This window comes from Manacus vitellinus, unplaced genomic scaffold (genome assembly GCF_001715985.3).
Source record: "Manacus vitellinus isolate BGI_N305 unplaced genomic scaffold, ASM171598v3 scaffold_21_pilon, whole genome shotgun sequence".
NCBI lineage: Eukaryota > Metazoa > Chordata > Aves > Passeriformes > Pipridae > Manacus > Manacus vitellinus.
In genome coordinates this window covers 1,017,500-1,043,186 of record NW_021939546.1, presented here as the reverse complement: position 1 = coordinate 1,043,186, position 25,687 = coordinate 1,017,500, and the positions used below count along the sequence as shown (strand labels likewise).

Below are 25,687 nucleotides of genomic sequence, written 5' to 3'. Positions count from 1 at the left end.
AGGCAGGTCTGTAGGGAGCAAGAGACCAGCACTCTTACAGCATCACTAAAGCCCAGGCTAATGATCCCAGGCTGGGCTGAAATAGGGTCCTGGGCAGGGTGGGGTGTGGCCTCAGGTGGGGCTGACCAGGCCCATCAGTACCCCCGGGGCTCTGGCAAGCCTGGATGTATGTAACCACTTCCAAAAAAAGGGGAGAAAACAATTATATTCTTATACTAGGTTTTCTTCCTTTTGCAGAGCTAGGAGTAAAATTCCTCTTAATTTCACTACTGAAAATTAGTATCTGTCCTCCACCAGGAGTGGAGAGAAAGAAACTGCTTATGGATTTTTGGATCAGTAACTTATCCTTTCCACTTGTGCCCACCATGTAATGTGCAGGAGACAACTCAAGCCTCCAGATTCAGCATTTACTGAATTCCATAGGTGAAACTATGTAATTGAAGGGTACTGTATGCACATTTTCTAAACTCATCCGTACTTTTAATTCTAGCCTTACTAGAATATTGCAGACAGCCTACAACTTTACTTCCTAGATGATATACAAGCTGGGGGTTTGGGGTTTTTTTTGGTTTTCATTCATGGGAGTTTAAACATACCGAAATCACTCTTCAAGATTTTTTTTCTGCTCCTTCTTAGACTATTTTTTTGGTAAATAAAGCTTCATAAAATGTCCTAAGTGTTACAGTTTAAATCTATTTTCAAAGAGATTTTTTTTTGCATATCAAATATCTGTAGGCTTAAAAATTTGTCATTCTTGGCTACAATGCTGTCACAGATATTTATACTTGTTTTACTTTCTACTTTGCTTATTGTGAATAATTTTGAATAATATTGTAATGGACAGCATATGTGTACTGTTAGAGGAATAACAGCATTCTGCTGTTGTCTGTAAGTTTTAGCTTGTATTCAACATGCAGAATATAAAAGAGTCTCCAGAAAAGAAGTTTAATGTATCAACTTTTTTTTCTAAATTAAACTCCAGAAAGGAAAGTTACAGTGCTACAGTATTGATTCATCTTCAAAAATTAATGCAATGAGTACTTTAGGCATAATGCTTTCAGGTCTTTCTCAATGTTATAAAAATTAATGAAAATAAAATGTGTGGTTATACAAACTAGTATGAAAAGTGGGTGTCTTTTGTAGGAATTTTGTAATTCAAAACACCCGATCATGTGTAACACGATTAAATTTTGCTCTGACCATCATTAGGTCCACAGTGACTAAGGCAATTTGAGAATTTTCAGAACTTCCTTTGCCTCCCTGATTCTGTCATCCAAACCAGGATCCCTCAAGTAGCTGCAAGCCCATTCACCCTCCCCCCCCCCAGTCTATCTGGCACATGCTGCTAACAGCAGCACACAACCCAATTCAGTGCCTTCAAGAGGGTTATGCACATGTTTAAAGTTATGTACATACTTTAGTGCTTAGTTGGATGAAGCCCAACATAGTGGCTTGCCGACCCTTATTTCACGTGAAAAAACTGGTTCAAGAACAGCCATCTTGATTGAGATGTTGAGAGATTTCCACAAGACATGCTCCACGATCTTCCTTCCAGAGAAACACTAAATTCAGTCCATGCCCAATCAGCAATGTCAAAGTACAAGCCAGCAACTTTTCCCACAAAATATCTTCACCTCTCTGCACAAGCCCCCCAGCCTAAGATGTACTCCTCTACCTTTCATTTACAGTAGTTTTGCTGTGGTGATTTTCCGAGGTACTCTGAGATTAAAACTGTGCTTGGATTACAGCATACAGTAATAAATCCCTGTGGGCTGCTATGAAAGGTTCAGTATATATTTCATACCCAGACTTTTCCCCTTAAATTTTCATTGTTTTAAGTTACCTATAGGCACACAAGTGCTCTTGTGCAATAGCACTGGACATCTAATGACTTTCATATTTCAACTCCATGGGGAGAATTCAGTGCCAGTATTTAAAAAAGTGACTAATTTAACAAAAATACAGGGACCTAACTCAGATAAAGCAATTTATATTAACTTCTTTTAGCCACTTTGATCTCTGTGGCTTGCTCTGATTTTGCTGAAGAAAATACCTGGCTCTCTGAAGCCCACCTGCTGCAAACATGAAGAAGCTGATGCTTTGTCTAAGCAGATCATTGGGACATCCCTGTTCTGCCCAAATCCATCAAGAGGTTGCAGACCTGGCTGTCCCAAACCAGGGTTCAGCACTGGGGCTCAGCACCATAGGCAGCCTTCTTCACAGCACAGGTAGAACTGAGTTCACACAGAATTACTCTGACTATGATCTGTACCTGAAGGGAATATTAATTGTTGGTCACGTAAATGATGATTTAAAGGCCAGGCAGCTTCAGACTGTAGATTGTACTGTCACACATGCAGCTAACACTCAGTTCGCAGACTCTGCCCAGAGAAGGCACATCATTTTCCCTACCTGCTTCTCCCTGGCATTCCTTGTAGTCTCTCTTAGGCATCTTTTCTTTACTCAAAATTATTTCAGTGTGTATGATTAAAAAAAGGTATTAAATGGCTCTGTTCCTTTCATAGGCACTTCTTGGAACTTAGTAATGAGGATGGGTTTAGTCCATTTTCCAGCAATGCCTCTGCCAAGGAGAAATGCATAAAGAGTATTTCATCTGGATAACCCAATGTTTCCATTACAATCACATAACATCTAATTATGTACTCCATAAATCTTCATATTTTGTTATGAAGCTCATAATAACAAAGTCTGATAAATAGATTCTCTCTCATGGCCACTACCAATTGAGTAGAAAAAAAACTTATTTATGAAGCTTTATTAATAAAATCTGAATAATTCAAACAGCTTCTTCAGTGAAGAAACAGCAGTAGAGTATATTCTTATTTGCATATAAATGAAATGATGCTTTAGTGTCAGAGTGAAGAATTAAATAATATGAATTTTTACAGTGCAGTCCTGACAGCCTCATAAATATTATGGTCATAAGTTGCAGTTTCCTAAAAATCTCATTTTATCTTTTATTACAAAAATATGACCAAAGGGCCAAGTCCTGCTCATTTTACATGTGTGAGTATTCCCAATGACAACACAATTTTTCAGTAAGTGAGGTTACCAGATTCAGCCTTATGTCAGCTAGTGGAGCAAAAGCACAGTGTTATCTACATATCTATTAGGAGACCAGAATCTCGTATTTGACCATGAGAAGAACCTTGTGTGTTGGTGAAATATAACAAATAACAAAGAAAACTGTAGGTCTACATTCAAAGAGGCAATATACAACAGCAGGAAAGGAAAAGCACACAGCTAATGCACATAAGATGCCAGTTTTGCCAGTTATGCAGGTACCAGTTTGGCCAAGCCCAATATTCCTGTTAGGCTGTAAATAATCACTAAAGCTGCAGCAAATATAAGAATACTTAAATTACTGTAAATGGATTTTTACTTCTGAGGAAAGCTCTGATTTTGTGTATTTTCTTCTAAAGGTTGAAAAAGAGCAGCTATAGGGAGAACTGAGCTGGATGAAATGCATTCTCCTAGAGGTCAAATAAAGGTGAAGGCCACGGGCACTACTTAAGAAACTTCTCTGAGAGATGTTGTGCAGTCTCAGGAGCTGGGACAAGAAGTGTGTGCCCATCTTCCCATAACCTGTCAGTGGTATTTTTCCAGCCACAGTGCTGTGCAAGTAGGACAGGATAGTCAAATACAGATGAGGCATACATTAAAAGGAAAGCTAAACTTGGGGTGATAAGAGGAAAAGAATTATTTATAGAGGTTTTGGAAAGTTTATAAATCACAGAAATTTATCTATAAAGTCTAAAGAAGAGAGACTATGGGAGTATATAGTCTTATCTCCTGTAAATTACAGGCAACTGTTATTTAACCATGAACTGAGCCTGCTGGACTTCAACACAACATAGCCTGTGTTTGGATAGCCTGCATTTTTCAGGGAGGCATTGAGTCTCAATTTGAAGACACTGAGAGCCAAGGAATCAACCACAGCCCTTGTTTATTCCAAGGATTATTTGTTATCAGTGGTACTGAACTAGGTACTGAACAGTACACTATTTTATTTTGCTTAATTCCAGCTGCTAGACATAACTCCTTCTTATTTAACTCTGGTAGGTTCAAGTGGCCCTTATATTCAATATTTTCCCTGTGCATATATGTATACATTGTTATCAACTTACCTTTCAATCTCTTTGGTTCAGTGAGTAGTTTAAGATTTTTAGTTCTTCAATTACATGGCATTTTCTCTGATTTTAGATCATTCCATAGCTCTTCTCTATACTCACTTCATTTTTTCCAGTATCCATCTTGCAATATGAGTATCAGAACTGGCTCGACCACCATCATAACTTTGCACATACAGGTAAAAATTGTCAGCATTAACAGCTGTGCTCTGTCTATAAGTCAAGGTTTGCACAAACCCTTTCTGCTACAGCAAACTCATCAGCTTACTCAGCTTGTCCTTTTTAAACTTCTCCATTGTGTAGGAGAGCCTACATTCCTTATTAGGTATACATTGATAGATTTTATTAAAACGTACATTGTTTGAATGAGATCCAGTTTATAAAAGGTCAAGAATTCCTCTGTATCTTTGCCTGAAATAATTTTTATATCTATTTTTAACTGCCTTTAAATAGGCCGTAGAGACTGCTATATTGTGGTATGTTTTCTGACACCACAATAATTCTTGATATTTCAGATATAACTGATCAGAAAATGCTGGCAGACACAGTCACTGCCACATCCAAGAGCATTATTCTAGGGCCGTGCTCATTTGCATGTGAGAGCAAAGCTGGCAATCTCAGCTTTCCTGGTTAAGGAATGGAAATGGAAAATGAAAAACAAAAAAAAGGATCTTAGTGCCATGGTTTTCAAATCAATCTCTTCATGTTAGTGCAAGACTCATGAGTCCTGAATGATTGAATTTGACAGTATTCCTAAAGGGCACAATAGCGTGAAGAGATTTGTCTCAACCTGGTGCCAAAGAGAGCAAAATTTTGCCATAGAATCATATTGCTAACAGAAAGAGTAATTAAAAGTTGGAAAGCATGTGTCATTCAGGCTAATGAAAACTGAATGGTACATTTAATAGTCTCTACTGTCATTGAAATTGAATTTTGTATATATGTATATTTGTATATATATTTTTAATACTGCCATTAAATATACTTTTATTTGCTCATTTCCAAGTAGTTTCTGGTTTCTAATTTATGAACAGATGTTCTTGGCATCAAGGGGATGTTAAGGATCTCCTACCTCTGTTTGTGCTGGATAAGTTCATCAGTTACCTTCCTGGACTTTGCTTATCGGTTTTTCAAGGCTGGAAGACAGTACAAACACACGGAGGCTTCTAGTTTAATTGACCTAGGAAGAGGTTAATAGATGTGCTCTAATGTCAGCATGGATTCTTTTAGGCCTGTCAGTAGATACAAAAAGTTTGATTCAGCTGCAGATTCTGGCAGCAGTGGATGCAATCACACAGCAATGTTTGGATCCTTTCTGGGCAAGCTCCCAAAGGTGGGCTTTGGTGATGGCTTGTCAGCCATAAGGAATGTTCTGCATGGGCCTGTATTGTCATTTGGCTTCTCATCCTTCATATCCAACCTAGAGATAAAGCCACAAGACAATGCAGCAGTTAGGCTCACAGAGCATTAGATGTTCTGCTTTGTTTGTCATATTCTGTTGATGCAATTTCTTCTCTTTCCTTCTGAGAAGTTCCTACCGTGGTGCATTGTTAGAACTGGAGCTCAGTGTTGAATGATAAGGTAGAGCCTTCTTTGCCCCAAGAGTGAAGGAGTTTCTGCTAATCCAAGCCAACAGGAAAGGAGTGTCTCCTACTGTAGGAAAGGCACAGAAGTTGTACAGAAGCAAATCAGCTGTGTCTTTGCCTATTCTACATTAATTCAAAATAAAGCAAAAATAAGCTGGAGATATTTAAGCAAATACTGAGGAAATACAGTGGAAAAGGTACACCTAATCTGTCACTCTCCCATGAAGATGTACATGGAGATAGACATTGATGAAGAAGTGACTTTTGAGAAGACATTCATATGAGGAGAGTCATAGTCAATTTGACTGAACTTCCGCCTTAAACAGAGGAGAGGCAAGAAAGAACAGAATTTGACCTATGTTATTTTGTCATTATCCCTCATTTAATTCATGTTTAATATAATCTGCTTTTAAATACTGTCACCCTTAACTGAAATTATTGAGCTAGCATACTTAACTTTGCTTAATGTCAAACCGCTGCCCTGGCTTATTAGAGCCCTAAACAGGAAGTGTAAATTAGAACAACTGTTGGGAAAAACCCCGCACACATCAAACCTCACCACTGAAAACCACCAAAGCAGCTCAGCAACTTGATTCTGCCCCCTCCTTTTAGACTGTATGATACGAAACGCAAATTAGCAAAAGTGGTGGAACCTGTTTCTGCTTTTAACAATTTGTTAGCCTAAGCACAGCTTGTTATAATGTAAAGTCACATTAGAATGTTGCCTTGGAAATTTTGTCAACCTCAGGTTTGGTTGTTATTTACTAAGGGCTGCAGTTACAGATCCCTACCTGAAGTATGCAATAAACAAGTGTTTTAGTTCATATTCTAATAAACAAGAGATCTATGCAACAGCGCGTGCAGGGGAGCTACTCTTTAACAAGAGCAATGTTATTTTACCTTAAAAATTGATCAAAGTGGATAAAAGACAAAAAGTGCTAATTCTTTTATTTGCAGACAGGCAACTGCATTGGTTTTGGTAAAATCCAGCTACTTCAAATATCAGCAAAACATTATTCCACTAAATTTTCTACTCCTGCTCATTGCTAGTCAGTGGTTACAGCGGAGACCAGAGCCAAGATGCAAATTCAATTTATGTTCAGTGCGATCCTTCTTCTTGTGTAATCAGGTAATAAGGCAAAGCCGCAAGCCAAGCTGTTCCTCGTTATTACGGCGTGAGCGAGGCCGCTCCACGGCCTCTGGGCTATTTGACTGAACTCACAGCGGAGCTAATGAGATCTTATTGGGGACAGTAATTATTTCGCAATAACCACAAGCAAAAAAGAAAATCTAAGGGCCGAAGACTGTTGCAGGGGGCACGAACACCAGTAAAACACCCGCCCCGGCGGTGCCGGGCCTGGGGGGCGGCACCGCTGACCCGCGCCGGGCCCCGCCCCCGCTTCGAACCCGCCGCGCCGCTGTGGGCGGGCCCTTCCCCGGCGCCCGGCCAATCGTAGCACGTCTTTCCCCGCGCGGCGCCGCCATTGCCGGGGCCGCGGCTTCCGCCGAGGGCCGGGATTGGCGGCGGCGCGCGCGCGCGGCGAAAGGCGGCAGCAGCAAAACGCCGGGGCGGCGCGCGCCACTGTCCCGCGTGAGTGTCCGCCACGCGCGAGCCCCTCCGCCCGCGCGACCCCGCCTGCACCCCCCCGCCCCCCCCCCCCGCGGCCCGTCCATGGCGGCCCCGGGGCTGGCGCGGCCCCTCCGCGGGGACGGGGCCCGGCCCGACCCGCCCTGACGCGGCCTCTGCCTGTGGGGGACCCGCTCCGCGCGTCCCCGCCCCTCCGCTGCCGGCCGGTCCCCGCGGAGGCCGTTCCCCTGCGGTGCTGAGCGGGGACCCCGCGGCCGCAGCTGAAGGGCCCGTCCCGTGTTCTCCCGCTGCGCCCGCCCGTGAGTCCCGCGGCCGGTGGCGAACCCTGGGACGGGCGCTCGGGCCGCGGCCTCGCCGTCAGGGGCTGTCCCGCAGAGGCGGTGCCGAGCCCCGGGTGCTCCCCTCGGTCTGGCAGCGGTGACAACACCGGTGCGAACTGAAGTGCTGGAGGCGGGACGGCTGTTGCCTGTCCTGGAACAGACGGATTTACTGTATCGGTATCCGTATTAGCTTGCACTCTTTGTGCTGCCGGTGAGGCCCTGCTGTTACAGGTTTGGAGCAGGCTCATCTGCCTGCTCAACACTGGCAGAGGGAGTGTCTGTCTCTAAGAGACTAGAAACCTCTCTAATCTCATTCCAGTAGTTTCCAAGTCCCACTCTCCAGCAAAGCTCTGTCAAAAAAGGAGGCTGTTGCTTGTCCCTGTTCTGTTACACATGGATGACAGACTAAAGGTAGCTCGAATTCTTTGGGGACAAAATGTATTTCCAGCTCATAGCTGAAAGAGATGAATCCTTTCATTGGAAGTTTTCCAGAATATGTTTCCCCTGTGTAGAAAAGTTCATCCAGAACTTTGAAGGTTTGACAAAGTAACAAGCAAGGAAGATTTTTGAATGGAACTAGTGTGGGGAACTGTCAGAGGTGATGCTTCCAGGCTCACTTATCACCCATTATTCTGCCCCAGGGCTTCCTGCCACTCTTTCACTCATGAAATAGAATTATTGGGGGTTTTTTGATTGTATGGTATTAACTGTAAATTTACTAATTTGCAATTTTATGTAGTATTCCCAATATTTGGGAAGAAGCACTTAAAAATAAATCTATGTTATTTTTTCTTGTTATGGTGGGAGGACAACAAATAATTATGCCTTTTTTTGAGATTATCTAGGAGGGAGAGAAGTCTCTTGTATTGAGAAGATATTTTTTTCTCTTATAATTTCTTTCAGGTTTTCTGTCTTTCTACAGCTGTTGCAGTGTGCAATGCAGCTATTTCTGTGTGCATCAGTTCCTTGCCTTTCAAAGCAAACTTCAGGGGAAAGACAATGCTTTAATATGAATGAGGAAATGTGAAAGATGAAAGAAAATCATTATCTAAGCTTATCTTGCAGTCTTTCTTCCCTTCACTCCTCTTCCCTTTTACTAGAGATAGAGTGCGTTTACTGGTTTGGTATTTCTCTGGGATAATGGATGACACTTTGTTGTTTTAGGTAACACAGAGGAGCTCCTCAGACTCCCCAAATCTCATCTTAAGGACTGAGTACAGGGCCAGGAAGTGTCTTACCAGATATGCTTGCTCCCCCAGGTGTCCAGAAGTGGCCCTCGAAGTCTTGGATTTTTTACTTGAGATTTGTTTTGTGATGGAGACGATGTTGAAGTCTCACCGTGATGAACAGCACCCTCATCAGGCTGAAGACTTCCACAGGAAGCTTGAGCAGAACAGCAAGCTTTCAGGTATGCGCTGAAATAGGAATTGTTAACATTATGTTTTGTTGCTGGCATGCTGCTTCATCACTTCAGGAAGTTTCTATATAGATTATAAGCCTGTCCGTATATGGTCCTGGTGTATAAAGAATTAATGAAATGAAAACATTTGAGGTGGCTTTTGATTTTAAGTTTATTCCTGCTTTTTATGTGTTACAGTTTGTCACAATTTGCTAAACTTACTATTTATTTACTATAGAATATGTTATTATAAGAGGATACTAGAATTCAAAAAAGCTAGCCCTGGAGAATAAAACTCTGACCAAACAAGTGCACAAACCCAACTGGGTATTTGGGCCCTGAGAAGAGACTAGGTGATGTTTGTACTGCTGTCTATCAACAAGGACAGTCACTGACTTTTTCTAGCACTTCTCAGGATCTTTCACACAGGCAGCTCTGTTGATTTCCTAAACCCTTCCAGTGCCTTGGGTAGGCACTGCAGCCTGTCACCTTGCTGGAAGTGCTCTGACAGCACTGAACTCTGTTCAGGGTGGAATCTGAATTCAGTGTCAGACAAAATGGAGTATTTGGCAGATTCTACAGAAGCTGTTGAGGGAGCTTTCCATGATTCTTAGCATATACCTTAGGGCTGTTAGACTAGTGGCACAAAACAACCCAAAAACTGTCATTAATTCATTATTTATTTTTAGAATGAAAAATGTACACTTATTTTTCTATTTGATTGACTTTTCAAATGCCAGTTTGTGCTTAGTTCTATATAATAAAATATTCCTTACCCCTACTTCAGAGAAATTAGTCACAGCCTCTACATACTTGATAGCTTCAAAAGAAGTGAATTCTTATGCAGGGTATAGAAAATACTTAAAATACAAGAATTTGTAAACTGAATGGAAGACTACGTGATTTTTTTAAAATAATACAGTATAGCATCCTTGTCGTGCCATCTAGTGATTGCAGCACAAAGTGCAGCAACTTAAATGCAGACCAAACATGGGTTTTGATGTTTACTATTTTAAGAAAGTGTGAAAGATTGCATTATTGATCTTAAAAGTATATAAAAATAATTCCTCTTCTGCATTTTTGATATGCATCTGATGGATATGCACCTGTGCTTACAGAAACAACTATTACAGTTTTGTCCTGTGTGAAATTGATATTGCAAATCTCATGTAAACATTTGGCAATGAGCTGTAGATGTTGTACTAATCAGAAGGCTTTTGCCCTCTCAGGATCTCCTAGGTATCAGATGAGTAAAAAATAATTTTTTAAATGCTGCAGCTTATAAGGGAGTGGGATGACTAACAATGTCAAGTATGCAGATGGTAATGTCAGCAGGGATAAGATACCTTTGTGCTGTGTTTTCCTGTGTATATGTGATTTCATAGTCCTGTGAACTGAAGTGTAATTTGTGATCTCAAATATACATCAGATATTGAATCAAGTAATAAAGTTCCTAACTTATTTTCCCTGTTCTTTCCACCACAGGAATAAAAAAAGATATTGAAAAACTTTATGAAGCGGTGCCACAGCTTGTAAATGTGTTCAAAATTAAGGAAAAAATTGGAGAAGGTAAATGTTTCATTTTAGCTTGCTTAGACTTAGATTTCTTTTGGCATTTCTAATTTAAAAAGTATAAATCTAAGATCCCAATATATACAGTTTAATCCAAATTCCTTTTAGACTTACTACTTGGTCTCTGTAGGAATTCTGATAGCTGAGCACATAGATGTGTTAATTAGGAACATTTTCAAGCTATTTTCTTGAAAATCTAGTATATTAAAGCCTTTTAAAACAACACTGCGATTTTGACAATTAAAAATTTTTGAGGTAGATTCAAGTAAATAAGTCTTAACATTCCGTTCTTTTTCTCCTTTACGTGAGAAGTCTATTTATTTTACTCTTGGGAGCAAACAATGCTTTTCAAAAATACCACTTGCAGTTTGGCAGCATTATGAGAAAACAAGCTTCAACTTAGGATTCCACTCTGGAATCACTTTCATTTTAGCAGTTCTCACCACCAAAAATAATGTCTTAAGTCAGCTTGGTAACTCTTGTTGCTGAATCAATTATATTGAAGGCATGGGTCTCTAGGTTTTTATTTTTTTTAATGAGTGCAAAAAGTATTTCAGAGTTTTTGCTGGCCTTTTTGTGTATGTGTTTACTCAGTCTCTTGAACTAGCATGATGCAGACACAATACTTAAAATGTAATTAAAAGTAATTTGTATTCTTTATTTGTATGGAAGAACACTTCAACTTGTGTATTCAGATATCTCAGTTCTGAATTAACCTCCTAAGAGGTATATTAGGATATCCTTAAAATTAAATGGATGGGTAAGTTTATTGTGAAGCCTGAAAAATCCCTTTCTCAGATGAATCTGTCACATTCTTTGTGCTAATGCTCTGGGAAAACAAACAATAGGAGTCACACATCATGTGAGAAGCCTTACTGTATAGATAAGGTACAGAATTAAGAAAAAATGTAGCAATTTCAGAAGTGCTTTGAATAGCAAAGGCAGTGCCTTCCACATTAGCATTATATAGTCCTCTTACATTGTAGAGAGAGGAGTTGGATGTCAGATGAAAGTAAGCTACCTGAACAAGAAAGCAAATCAAAGATAGGAAATTTACATTCAAAGAGCTCTGTGTCCCAGGCAAGTTAGACAGTGTTATATTTGCATTTTTACTGACATAAAAAACTTGTATACAAGATCACGGAATTCAGTAGTAGAAAAAAGGAACTGGATTTTTCTCTTTTAGAATCTGCTTTTGATGTAGTATCAAGTACACTGCAGGATTGTGAACAGTTACATCACTTCTGTAAAAAGCTGCATTGACCTAATTAAAAATGTTAAAGACAGTGTTTTTCTTCCTTGTTTACAGGTACTTTTAGTTCTGTTTACTTGGCCACAGCACAACTACAAACTGGATTAGAGGAAAAAATGGCTCTGAAACACTTGATTCCAACCAGCCACCCTCTGCGAATTGCTGCTGAACTTCAGTGCCTCACAGTAGCAGGGTACATAAACAAAAAAATTATGATTGTCATGACTAAACTGCTGAACGCTGTCTCACTGCTCTGTATTTATTTATTTTAAATTTTGGCACTTCTCTTGCTTTTTTTTTAACCACAGACATGAAAATTCTTTTTGTTGAGAGCAAATAACAAATGGAGTGTCTTACCTGTAATGGATGCCCTTTTCTGCTAATCTCAGTTTGCAGAGGGTGCTCTGTTTCCCATCTGAGAAATTCCATGATGTTTCTCTGTGATAACAAAAATTCCAGTTCTGAAATGCTTTGAAAAAAATAATCTCTTCATTAGAAAATGTGGTTTTAGGAATGAATACTTGTTGCCAGAGTGCGCTGAATAACACCTTCTTAAAGTAGTTGGATTGTGAAGGTTAGGTCCTATACTTAATTACAGCAGTAACTACAAACCATGGCCCCACAAATAATCTGTGGTGCCCTCATTGCAAATTGCAGAACTCAAATGGGACATAGCAATGAGCAGCACAGCTACTGATTGCTGATAAGACTGCTGTCAAGATGTAAGTTAGGATTATAAAAGAAAGCCTGACTGAATTTTTTAAGAAATAAAGGAAAATAAACATTCATCTTCTGGTCTTTTTTCAGTAACATTACTTTTCTTCTAGGGGACAAGATAATGTTATGGGAGTTAAATATTGCTTTAGGAAAAATGATCATGTGGTTATTGTTATGCCATACCTGGAACATGAATCCTTCTTGGTGAGTCTATTTTAATGTGTAGTAAAACATTTAATTAAGAGCAGTTGCATAATTATTCTGTAATTATTCTATGATTCTGTGAATTACAGTATCCAAATAATCTTTCAGGACATTCTGAATTCTCTTTCCTTCGAAGAAGTGAGGGAATACATGTTTAATCTGTTCAAAGCGTTGAGGCGCATTCATCACTTTGGTATTGTTCACCGTGACGTCAAGCCCAGTAACTTCCTCTACAACAGGCAGCTAAAAAAGTAAGTCTGGCCATACTGTGATCTCATCTGGGGATGTGTGCCTTGGCAGAACAGAGCCTATTAGGCTTTTAGGCTTCTTTCCTTCCAGCTGCATAACACGTGCTTAAGTAATAAAGCTAAAAAAGGTGGGTTTTTTAATTTGTAATACTTTTCTTTCAGTGTTTAGGGATTTAAGGAGGGAAGGATTTTTTTTTTAACTTAAGATAATATCTGCTTCACAGAGTGACAAGTACCTGAAAAAATGAAGATTTTACTACTGAGTAAATTTACTCAGTAAAATTACATTTACAAATAAGAACAAGAAGAGTTATGTCAGTATTTTTTTTAAAGAGAAAGCTAACTGTAAGTTTGTGGTGCATAGAATGATACTTGTACATTTTTAACAGTGGATAGAGTAAAACTGATACAGGTAGGATAGCTGGATTTGGGCTGTTTTCACCTTGCATTGAATTAATGTTCATAACTAGTAGGGTTGGCTTTTTTGCCTGCAAGTTACAATATTCAAAGACTGTAAAAACTGAGGTACTGCCTTTTTTGTGAAGAGCTGAAATGGACAGAATGCATCAGTGCCAGCAGTCCTAGAGCTGTATTTGTGAGTACCGTGCTTTGTACAGTTGGGACACTGATGTGCTGGAGCATCTCCAGAGCAAAGCTGGTGAAGGGTCTTGAGCACAAGTCTGATGAGGAGCAGCTGAGGGAGCTGGAGGTGTTTGGCCCTGGAGAAAATGAGGCTCAGGGGAGACCTTATCGCTCTCTACAGCTACCTGAAAGGAGGTTCTATCAGGGTGCACATCAGTCTCTTTTCCTAAGTAACAAGGGATAAGATAACAGGAAATGGCCTCAAGTTTCACCAGGGAAGGTTTACACTGGATGTTAGGAGAGATTTCTTCATCAAAAGGTTTTATCAACCTTTTGGTTGGAATGGGCTGCCCAGGGAAGTGGTTGAGTCACTATCCCTGGAGGGATTTAAAAGACCTTTAGATGTAGTGCTTAGGGACATGGCTTTGTGGGACTTGGCAGTTAGACTCAATTTTTAGAGGTCTTTTCCAGCCTAAATGTTTCTGTGATTCTGAGTAGTGACAGTTTGTAGGGAAGATTTGATTGCATTTTGCCAAACCTGAAGCTTAAAAGTTTGAGAAATACTATTTTCTTTTTTTTCTTTTAAATCTGTCAAAATGAATTTGGTACTGTCACTTTGTGAAAGCATTTGTCACATTCCAGCATTTGTTTGAGCCTTAATCTCTGCTTTGTGTGTGGAGGCCATGGAGTTGAGTTTGAGTCCCAGGGACTGGTGGATTGTGTCTGTGCTGGTTGAAGCAAAGAATAATTCTTTTAAAGACAGATCTGAAGTGTGAACTAATGTAGTCTTACCTGTTTGAAGACTCAAATTTCAGTAGTATTTGCCAGAAGTCTGTCAAAAATTTCGGCATTGTTAGTCTTGTCTGTCTTCACTTCTACTTTTGTCCTCTGCCCGTGGGAATCCTGCAAGAGTGAAGTTACTTGTACTTGACTGTTGGTTGAAGGTTTGTAGCTGTAGGATTAAAACCCCAGAAATCAGTTGCTGGGAATATTTTTTTAACACCATTGAAGATAGTATGCACTTGAGAATATTTTGGGACAAGAAACGATGAAGTAAGAGTGGTAGAGGGTAAAAAACATTGAGGGGACAGGTTAAGACGGAACATAGGAGGCAAAGGAAGAAAACAGGACTGTGATGCTGGCAGTAGTACAGATAAGCAACATATTGAACAAAATGTGAAAGAAAGATAAGTAAGCAAGTAATGAATAGTAAATTCAAATGATGGATAGATACTCCTGATTCTAAATTTGTGTCTTTCAGGTATGCCTTGGTAGATTTTGGCTTGGCACAAGGAACCCCTGATACGAAAATTGAACTTCTGAAAACTGCCCACTCTGAAGACCAGCAGGAAAGTTGCTCGCAAAATAATCCCATTGTAGCCTTGGGAAATGGGGTTTCTGTCAGTGACACAGCACCTAAACAGATAGCTCAACAGTCAGCCTCAAAAGCAGCTGACAGAAAGTCCAGCTCACTTTCAAAAGCACAGATTAAACAAGGAAGAGGAGGAAAGGTTCTCAGTCTCTTTCATTAATATTGTTGTATATGTTTAATGTGTTCCTTCATCCAACAGGGGGAGATGCAATACTTGCACAGAAGCCATGTGTGCACATCTTGCAGGGCCCCAGAGGGATGCACAGAGGCTACTCCTATGTAACTGTATTTGCTTCATCATTATCTGTTTAATATACAGTGCCAAAGGCTATATGAAACCCTAGCACGGGTTACTATTTGACAGCCTTAAATCCTTTTTTAAGAGACATGTACAGTGAAACTCCTCCCCAAGCCAATAATTATTCACCTGTATTTAGTTATTGCATAACAAATGCAGTACAGACCACACTCAGATTGTCTTGGGGCACTTCTGAGGTGTGATTCGTTTTGTAAGCGTGTTTGCTGTTCTGTCTAGACCATGTTTTCTTCATCCACAGTAAACTGGTGCCTGAAAATGACTTACATGCAGCTGTTCATGTTTTATGTCACTTCACACTTTTTTTTTTTTGAACTGTCAGTATCCAGCTGACTGTGTGTTAGATCGGATCCTTATTGTCCTTTTTGTTGGTATTGCAGGAGGACTCTGTGCACCATTCTGTCCAGCGCTCTGTCTTTGGAGAGAGGAATTTCAATGTCTACAGTTCCACATACCAGGAGAACTCAAGTACAAAAGTAAAAGTATGACTCATCAGTAGGATCAATCTGTTACATATTTGGAAAATTATAGAACTGGTGGTTCTTTAAGACTGGACACCTCTCCAGGATAATGCGGAACTAAAAGTTTTCGAGCAGATTATTAAGTGTGCCTTTGCTCAAAGGCTTAAGGATTTTTTCATTTCTGTTTCAGTCCCTTTTGAAACTCTTGAACAACTAGTTATGTAGCTGTCTCCCTAGCTGATCTTGTTTGGATGCTAAATTAATCTTATTTCCTGTACCTATATCTGTGTAACTGATCACAGAATCATAGAATATGCTGAGTTGGAAAGGACCTATCAGGATCATTGAGTCCAACTCCTTGTCCTGCACAGGACACCCTGAGAAACACACTACATGTCTTGAGAGCATTGTCCAAACACTTCTTGAACTCAGACAGGCTTGATGCCATGACCACTTCCCTGGGGAGCCTGTTCCAGTGCTCAACCTCCCTCTACTTATCTTGTGCCACTTTTTTTTCTTTTGCATATGAAGCTGAGGATAAAACTTGTAACTATTTTTTTGTCATTTGTCTAATATGACAAGGGGGAAACCCAACTAAATTAGAGGGTTTTGTCAACAGTGAGTATTTTATTGTAGAATTAGGGTTAGTGCCTGAGTGTTGCTGTGGCTTTTCATATTCTTTACTCCTTATTCTCTTATTGAGCCAAAAAAATTCTTGAAACATTATACTAACTTGAAAAATACTTGGCTTGCAGCTTCAGAATATCTAATATATATATTGGGTTTTAGTAAACACTGGAAAATGTCTTCTGAAGGGGAAGGGGAGGAAATCAGAATATTTAGAAAGTTCCAGTGTCTGTTTTATAGATGTTGTGATACTGTTAAAAAAGATTTGGTGTCTTCTGTCCTAAAATTGCAGCTTCTTGCTCACAAGCATTGGTTCAGTCTTAATATTTTAAATATGTCACTTTCTCTAAAATATCTACATTGCAGCTCATAAAACAAGCAAAGGTGATAGATTTTTCATCTAGGAAGTTAGTAACAAAGAAGAAGATTATTTTTACCAAAACTGTGAGCAATGGGGCAGCCAGGAAAGCTGCTGGTCCCTTAAACCTGCCCTGTGACTGTTACGCAACGGACAGAGTTTGCAGTGTTTGCCTTTCAAGGTAATTTGCTTTGATAATGTTGTAAAATTTGTAAAATTGTCCACTCTAATGTCAAACAAAGTCAGAAACTTAGATTTACTAGACAGTTCATTTAGTAGGTGAAAGATAGGATTTGATCTCTTAAACTCTTAAAACTGAGTACTCTTTTTAAACAAGAGTAGTTCATGGAATTTGTGGGATAATTGGTTCACTGCTATCTGCAGCAACTAAGATCCTCTGTTAATGATTTTTTGTTGTATTTAATTATTCACCTACATGTGTTGTAGAAAATCGCTTGAGTTAATTACAACACTTAGAAAAGACAATACATCAATCTGTCACTAGTAGTTATCTTATAGGCCTAAGTCATGCCAACAGTTGGGATTCTGGAAATGGTGAAATGTAGAATAAAAAGCAAACATGACTGTTCTATATTAATTTAAAAAACTAATAGAATCACAGAATGGTTTGAGTTGGGAGGGACTTTAAAGATCATCCAGTTCCAAGCCCTTGCCATGGGCAGGGACACTTTTCACTAGACCAGGCTACTCAAAGCCCCGTCCAGTCTGGCCTTGAACACTTCTAGGCAGGGGGATCCACAGCTTTTCTGGGCAACCTGTGCCAGTGTCTCCTGTTAGAGAATCTTAGTAGCTCAGTTCAACTCCGTCCCTCTGCAGTTAGTTTTGATTATGATATACTATTGCCTTTTATCCCTGCATTATTTTTTAAATAATGATAATTTCACAGCTTTTAGTTAATGACAAGTAATATCTTGTCAACACTCAGAAAGAACTAATCTTAGTTTGCTCTGGACTAATACAAAGCCAGAGCATATAAATTCAAGAATCTCTTGCATTTTTTGCCTTTGGTGAATTAGTTTCAACTTCAAAGTGTCCTATGAAAACTAGACTTTAACGAACATTATGCTGCTCTTGGATGAAACTGGAAAAGGTCATTGTGAATTAAGTATGCAGTAAGTATTTCTCTGGTACTATCTTATGCTAGATAATACAATAAAAATATAATAGATAATATAATAAGGCTATGGCCTTATGCAACATAATGTCATGCTAGATAAGATGCTTCAAAGTTCTATAAAACTTGAATAAAGTAGGGTTAGGCTGTTTACACATCTTACATAAATATATTCTAAAAATAATATTAAGTGTTATTAGAACTTATTTATCAACATTTATATTCTGAATATGTTTACTTCTTATTACAAGGCCTCAGCAAGTTGCTCCCAGGGCAGGAACACCTGGATTCAGAGCACCAGAAGTGTTAACAAAGTGCCCCACTCAGACCACAGGTACTGCACAACGAACCAAAACAAATGCCTTTTCTCACCTTTTGATCCTTCTAATTTATGCATATTTTGTTGTCTTTTTTTTATTGGAGGATTTTTTAACATGTGAAATTAATTTTTTCATCCCTTCTAACCCTTATCAAGCATTTCCTGATTTTAATTAAAAGTTTATTATTAGGAGGAAGAACAAGTCATGAATATTTTTCTTGTGTTTGAAACTCGAATATATCTTTATTCATTTGAGGGTTAGGGCCACACACAGGAGTGGAATATAATATATTTTTTAAAAAAAGCCATAATTTTTATCAAGTTTTTTGGCTTATTTATTCAAGAAAGATCTTGAATAAATCTTGGGGAAAGGACATACTGTAGACTTTTCTAGACAGATTGTCACATACTTTACTGTCATAGCAGGCATAATTAATGGTAGAATTGCAAATGGGTTCTAGAAAGCATAATTTATTGATTTTTATCAGAATTTTTTCTTTTCACTAGTGCTTTAAATAGCTAGTCTGTAAAAATAGCATAATCTTACTAAAATTTTAATTTCTCAGTGTTAAAGTCTAGTTAATAAGATTCAGTAGTTTGGGTAAATATCAGGACACAGCAGAGGGATGGTTAATGCATTAGGTGTTGCAAGCAACATGGAAGAGGTTGTGCCTACCTAAGGGTGGAGAGGCAATACAAGCAAAGTTACCCATTACACATTTGGTGTATGACTAGGAGTTTTGACTCATGAAAAAATACAAATGTCCTCAAAAGCTGGATTTAAAATAACAGGTTTTAGCCACTTTTTTTCTGAATACTTTTTGAGAAAGTTGACAATTTTCAGTAGTTAAAGTGTGTATACACACTCAAAATAGACTTAACAATACATTTGATCAGTTTATGCCTAGATAGTTTACTGTTATTCGAAACAATGTCTGTGCCGTGGGTATGACTGGGATTTCAGAGGTATGGCAGCTTGTTTGGAGTTCTTGTGCCTGTGCTGTAACAGCCAGCTTTATAGGCTACAAGCCATCCTGAAATCTAGGACAAGTTTAGACAATCCCTGAATCTGTCTAGACAGAATTTAGGCAGAAAGAAGACATACTTGGGAAATCTTGGACACATGCTGGTGTTAAACATGCTTTCAGACAGTTGTCTGTTCTCTAGGGTAATGGAGAGCAGGATTACAGAAAATAGGGGTAAATCTGGAAACTCTTGCGTGTGGCACTGACATCCCTGAAAGGTCTGAGTGGTGCTGAGCTCCTGTAGTATTTCAACAAAGGCCTTAATTAGAACTGGGTAGACCAATACTAATATTTATGATATTATGTTTTATTTGAACTAACAAATATTCTTGTCCGCTTCCATCTGGGACTGCTGGAGTCACCTCCTTGTATTCCTGCCAATCTTATGTCTAGTTTTGGTCTCTGTGCTGAGACCAACTTACCAGGTGGATCCAGCTGACTCTATCCAGAGCTACCACCGCGCATCGGACCCAGGTTCACAGTGCAGGGAATACAACCTAAACTCTCAAGCTGATGCTACACAGGTCCATTACCCTTTCACTTGGTTTGTCCTGCTCCCCTTTCCTCACTAGTTAGATAACACTAGACAAAAGCATAGGAAAGAACCATGATTTTGATGTCATTCTGCAGGATCTTGGAGTCTGTCAATGATCACAGGTCTACCAGAATTGTAGGGCCAGGATTTACTAGCCATTCAGATGTATAATGCCTATTAATTTCAGCAAGAGTTACATAATTAAACCTTTTCAAAGGTCTTGATCTTGATTGCTTCAGCTTACTCAAACACATCCTCAGGGTGATGCACAAACCCTCAAACAGATCATCTTTTCAGCAGTGATACAGTAATATTAAAACTTTTTTACAGGAACTATGCAGAAGGTAGAAAACTTTTCTGCTGTGAATTGTGCCAAATGATTAACTTGGATTTTTATTTTTTAATAAAAGACGTAAAATCTGGCTTTGCAACTAAGTCAACCTAACACTTTTTAAAAAAAAAATCAAAGTCCTGTGCTGAGTATTTCTAATTAAAACATCCAAATTAATTACTGCCTATTTTGCTACTTATTTTTTTTGAAGAGGAGCAGGATGACTATGTCTTTATTTCCCAAATGTTAATTTTTCTCTTCAAAGTCTGAGAATCCTTCAAACTCTCTCCTTCACTAAACCTCACCATCTCTCAAAATGTGCACCTTAGTGAGCCAAAGAAATTATGGCAGACAGGTATTCTTGTAACTAATGTTTCCATCAGGCTTTGGCATCTATCCCCAGAGTACTCTCTGTACTCTTCATAACAGAGTGAAAGTGATGAATAAGTTCTACCTATTAGATTTAAACTGCCTATACTGTCAAATGATTTCATATTAGAGAGCAACAAAGTTCGTAGTAAGATAAATTTCTTAGTGCTGCCTACAGCCTCATTCCCCAAAAACTTCAGATTCGCATTAATTTGTGAATTGTTTTTTATTAATGACCTTTATATATGATTTTCTTTGTATGAAGTAAAGTTCAAGAAGTATCAAAACTAGGCATTTCATTTGACCCATCTCATCTCCCTGGGTAAAACAACTTTATATATTGTTTTGGTACATTTTAAGTTTATCAAGAAAAACACACTCTCTGCATGAAAGTAGGAAATTATTCTTCATTCTAATTATAGTAATTTCCACTCTTTGCTAAAGTAATTATCTATGTGACTAAAGTCAGAACATAACTGTTGCTGATAGGAACTTCTCAGATCATAATTTCTTTTAAAAGAAGGTTGTGATTTTGTTTGTGATGAAATTGTGAGTTTAGTTATTACTAAATTTGCTTTCCTTTGCAGCAATTGACATGTGGTCTGCAGGAATAATATTCCTTTCTCTGCTCAGTGGACGGTATCCATTTTTTAAAGCAAGTGATGATTTAACTGCTTTGGCACAAATCATGACAGTCCGTGGATCCAGAGAAACCATTCAGGCTGCTAGAACTTTTGGTATGCAAACCTTAATTATGGGGAAAAGGGGAAAATGTTATTTAATGCTGTGACTTACAATCTGATTTTTTTTTGTTTGTGTTTATAAATATATTTTTAGGTTTTAGAGTCATTTTGGAAGTAAATGACACTTTTTACATGTAAAAACTAAAAGTACTAGTCTATATTTACAGACTTCTAAGATGTTTTTGTACTTTCTGCCTTTTACAATGTGTATATGGGGTGCTTCATGCCACAGTTTTTCCAACCTGTCTGCTACCTTTCACTAAGTCAGGGCTACTTGAGGTGAAATATGCCAACTAAATGTTTTCTACTGGCATTTGGTTAGAATTCTTGAGACAGTATTTCTATTCCTGCAAAATTTGTCCTGGAGGCTTAAGTCAATATGACTTAATATTTAGATGATGTAAACCTTGCTTTCCCCCCACGCCCCAAGAAGAACTAGTAACAACAAAAAACCAAAACCCAAGAGCTAGCCTGTTTAAAAAACAGAAAATCACCTCCACAGAACACACAACAAACCAAAATAACCATTCCCCTAATTGCTTGCAGGCCAAATGCTGCAGCACTTGCTACCTGTATGTGTAACTAACAGCATCAGTGTTCATTCTCCAGACAAAGGTGTAAAAATCAGGTGTACGGGGTGGCTGACAACCTGGCACTATGTAACTTCATATAAGCCAAACTGCTTTGTTCTGAGCAGAACTGAGGCTGTGACCCTTCTGAGTTGCTGGGACTATTGCTGTAACAGCATGGCTGGTATGGAGACGGGGGGGGTGGCTTGGTTTTGGTTCTTTGATAGGTTTGAGGTGGTTTTTTTTCATTCTGGTTACACTTCGAGACATGAAATTTCTCTGAAACAAACTTGAAAGTTACAGCTGCATAGAAAGTATAATAAAACGTGGCTTACCTGTACAATTTTTTCCTCCAGGTAAATCAGTTGTGTGTACCCAGGTTGTCCCAACTCAAAATCTGCGAACCCTCTGTGAAAAGCTGAGAGGAACAAACAGTGGCTGTAAGAGATCTCAGGGAGAAGTGCCCAATGGGTCTGAAAACGACTCAGCTTTGCCATTTGCAGTAGACAAACCGTGTGCTCCTGAGGCACTTGGGAAACAAATTCAACAACAAAAAAGCTTTCAGGAAGGTGATGGTGCTTTGGAAATTAAGGCAACTGACATGAAAGGATGGGATCAGGTTCCTGATGAAGCATATGACTTACTTGATAAGCTACTAGACTTAAACCCTGCAACAAGAGTAACTGCAAAGGAGGCTTTGTTGCATCCTTTTTTTAAAGACATAAGACTCTGAGAAGATCCCGTATTCTGTTATTCCTTTCATGTGTTTTATGTGGAAATGAGATACTGAGGCAGTTTTACCTTGTTGCCCTCAACATTTACACTCACTGAAATAACATCACACTGTGCTCTGAACTACTGAAATTTTGTCTTGTACAGTTAGACTGCAAATGTCAGTTTAAGAAATATGTGCAGATGTAAAAGTTACATAAACATCACTAACATGGTCTTATCCTAAGACACTTATGAGGGGTTATTGCTGTGCATACCTGTTCTCTGAAAAAGTTACCTTTGATCAAAAACAACAAAGAAAAAGGGTTTCATAAGCTCTATGCTTAATTCTCGAGATATTCCCTTAAAATTTACAAATTTGCCTTAAGGTATGACTGAAATAAGAAAGTGCTTGAGAGACTTTTTTCCATACTTGCATATTTCTGCTTTGTTCCTGTTTAGTACATGGGGGACTGAAAATGGAACAAAGTGTGTTCGTTTTATTCAGACTATTTTCAGAGAACAGTATTACTTTGGAAGTGTTGCTAGAGGAGAGGCCAGGTGCTGGAGGTTATATCATCAAAAGAAAAGCATAACTTTTAAAACTACATTTTTTTTTGTGTCTGGCCTTTCCTACTTAAGCAGTAATAATAAATGCATAGTACTCATTTTGCATAGCCCATATTCCTTAGTGCCACGGGTAACTGTCAGTATTCAATAGGTGCTGCCTTCCGAATGTCTCGTGTGACAGGCATAGGTTTGATTTCTGTTATGGAAACTGATTTTTAAAAAAATATCTGTTCAATAAATGATTTGGTTTTATAACTTCAGAAGCTTGTCTAGAGATGCTGTACAAAAATTAGCCAGGTAAGGTTTTCTGCTATGCTTCTGTTTGGGGAAGATCATGCACACTGGTTTCCTGCATGAATTCCTCAGTCTAGAAGACACTTTTCAGATAGCTCTAGTGTGTATGACTGTTATAGTGGAAGTATCTTAATTGTCAAGGAAGTCTTACCACAGACTTAGGAGCTACCTATTGTCTGGTCCTAAGTAGGAAAATCCACCATAATAACCCTGTACATGCAATGTGTGAAGTAAGCTACATTATGTTCAGCAGACGTTTTTCTAAACCCCTTGATAATTCTGGGGACTGAAATGTAATACAGTGTTTTTCCATGTACATTTCTTGAAATGCTAATGGAGCTGTTGCTATAGGAGGTTACAAGCCATTCTGAGAAAAGATTGCTGCTTTGATACCTGTTGCATAACTGGTATGAACTGGTGGTTACAACAGTGCAAAGGTCCTGACCAGGGCTGGGGCTGAAGAGACACTATTTCAATATATTCAAAATCTTGAGCACATAGAAAGTGATGGTAATATTGCTCTGTTCCTGGCATCAGCTGTTAGGGAAAAATATTTGCAGATGTCAGAATATTGATTGCATAAAATCTTGAAACCCATAAGACCCTGGGGCCCAGGTCTTAGTAATTTTTGCTGTTTATATAATTTCAACACAGCACGTCACTGAGAAATTATTTATCTAAAGGAACTGTGGCCAAATTTGGCAAGCAGTGCTGTCTGCCAGTGTCTGCAGATGTATTGTTTCCTCCTACGTTCGCTCGTGCTGTCTATGGTCTTATGAGAGCACTAGCTGACAGCAAGCGAAAATATGTCAACTATCTGTTGTGAACTTTCTAAGCAACTCCAGCTCTTTAGGCTTTCCTGCTAACAGCCTTAAGCAGCTCCTTGCAACAGGCACTACAACAATTAACCACTGCATAAATTTAATAGCCTAAAAGGCAAAAGCATTACTAATGATGTTTTTACCAAAACATTAAGGGTAAATAAAATTTGTAAGGAACAGTTCTAAGCTCGATGTATTCCATAATGAGCTGGAAGAACACATTGGTATTACTTCTTCCAGATAGCTATTTAAAACATGGAGAATTTTTTTTCCAGGGGAGGGATAAAGGAAAAGTGTGTTTGAACAAGCATATGCTTATGAAGTACTTTTTCTAGCACTTTACAAAAGAAGAAAGCCAGAAGTAAAATGTTAAATACAATGAGCTCTCACCAGAGGAAAAAAGAAAAAGAGGAAAAAATGAAGGAAAACAGCAAGAAAACAGTAAAACACTGGAGGTGAGCAGTGGTTGCCACTGAGTTTTCTGCTTCTCTCACCTGTAGTTCTGAGAATCTCATAATCTTGTAGGTAAAAGCCAAGTACTTAAGATTCCTTTAAAGTTCAGTTGCATGATTTGAGATGTTTCTGAGCTGAATGTGAATCTCCTACCAGGAGAGCTACAATTAGATCTGCACAGAAATTACGTTGCTACAGTAAATGTACAGGAGTTGTGAGGCCACAGCTGGGTTACTGTTGAGTTTTGGACACCATGCTACGACAAGGATATTAACAAATTGGACAGAAACCAAAAACGGCAGCAAAAATCAGCATGGACTTGGAAAGATGAGGCGAAACTGATACCTAGAATCCTGAGAACAGAGTGCTGGGAGCAAATATAAATACATCTGTGTATTTAGCATGGGGGAAGCTAGCTTATTCTCAACACTAAGCTAGATTCGGTGAGGAAATTGAGGCATTTGTGAGTTTGTTATTTTCATCCTAGTTGAAAAGGATAGTAAATACATATTTAGAACAAGAGCATAATAGAACAACAGCATTTTAAAGGAAATTAATACTTAATGGCTTAATGAATTCCTATTCTATAATGAAACAATGCAGCTCAAGTGTACACTTACAGCAAGGACAGTTCTCTGAGACATTACTGAACAATGTTCTTACTGCACTATAGTTGTAAATGGCTTTTTGGTTGGGTTGGGGTTTTTTTATGTTTGTTTTTTTAGAGCACATAGTAAATTATTCTACTAAGGTAGCCACAGCATGTTCACTTCAAATTTCTCTTATATGTTTTCCAGAAAACAGAACATGTCCCAGGCCAGTGACAGTACATATATGGTTCATACCCCTCTCTGCTGCTGTGTTGCTTGCTGGCCAGTTCAAGGGGTAGTAAATATTTAAATTGGCAGCCTGCACACAGTGGGTGGAAATTGGATAGTCCCTTTGATCATACTCTTACAAAGACCAGCATATAGAGTTTTGTTACCCCGGTAACCAAAAATTTCTAGTACTGCTGAAGTGAGGGTCCAGTAAATCAGATATTTTGCATCAGGAAGGTAC

General features: G+C 38.8%; 1 protein-coding gene across 3 annotated transcripts; it reads left to right on the top strand.

The window, feature by feature from the left end:
* The first annotated feature begins 7,558 nt into the window (after positions 1 to 7,558).
* On the top strand, positions 7,559 to 22,979 carry CDC7 (cell division cycle 7). Of its 3 annotated transcripts, none has more exons than XM_018072383.2 (12): positions 7,559 to 7,624; positions 8,905 to 9,053; positions 10,530 to 10,613; positions 11,926 to 12,061; positions 12,696 to 12,789; positions 12,898 to 13,040; positions 14,881 to 15,130; positions 15,688 to 15,789; positions 16,762 to 16,934; positions 18,140 to 18,222; positions 21,055 to 21,204; positions 22,136 to 22,979. In XM_018072383.2, the coding sequence occupies exons 2-12, from the start codon at positions 8,960 to 8,962 to the stop codon at positions 22,510 to 22,512; spliced, it is 1,686 nt and encodes a 561-aa protein (XP_017927872.1). In that variant the 5' UTR covers positions 7,559 to 7,624; positions 8,905 to 8,959; the 3' UTR covers positions 22,513 to 22,979. The 3 variants fall into 3 exon arrangements, with proteins under 3 accessions (XP_017927872.1, XP_017927873.1, XP_017927871.1); XM_018072384.2 differs by lacking the exon at positions 7,559 to 7,624 and adding an exon at positions 7,875 to 8,056 and having other exon boundaries at positions 14,881 to 14,968; XM_018072382.2 differs by lacking the exon at positions 7,559 to 7,624 and adding an exon at positions 7,875 to 8,056.
* The last annotated feature ends 2,708 nt before the right edge of the window (positions 22,980 to 25,687 follow it).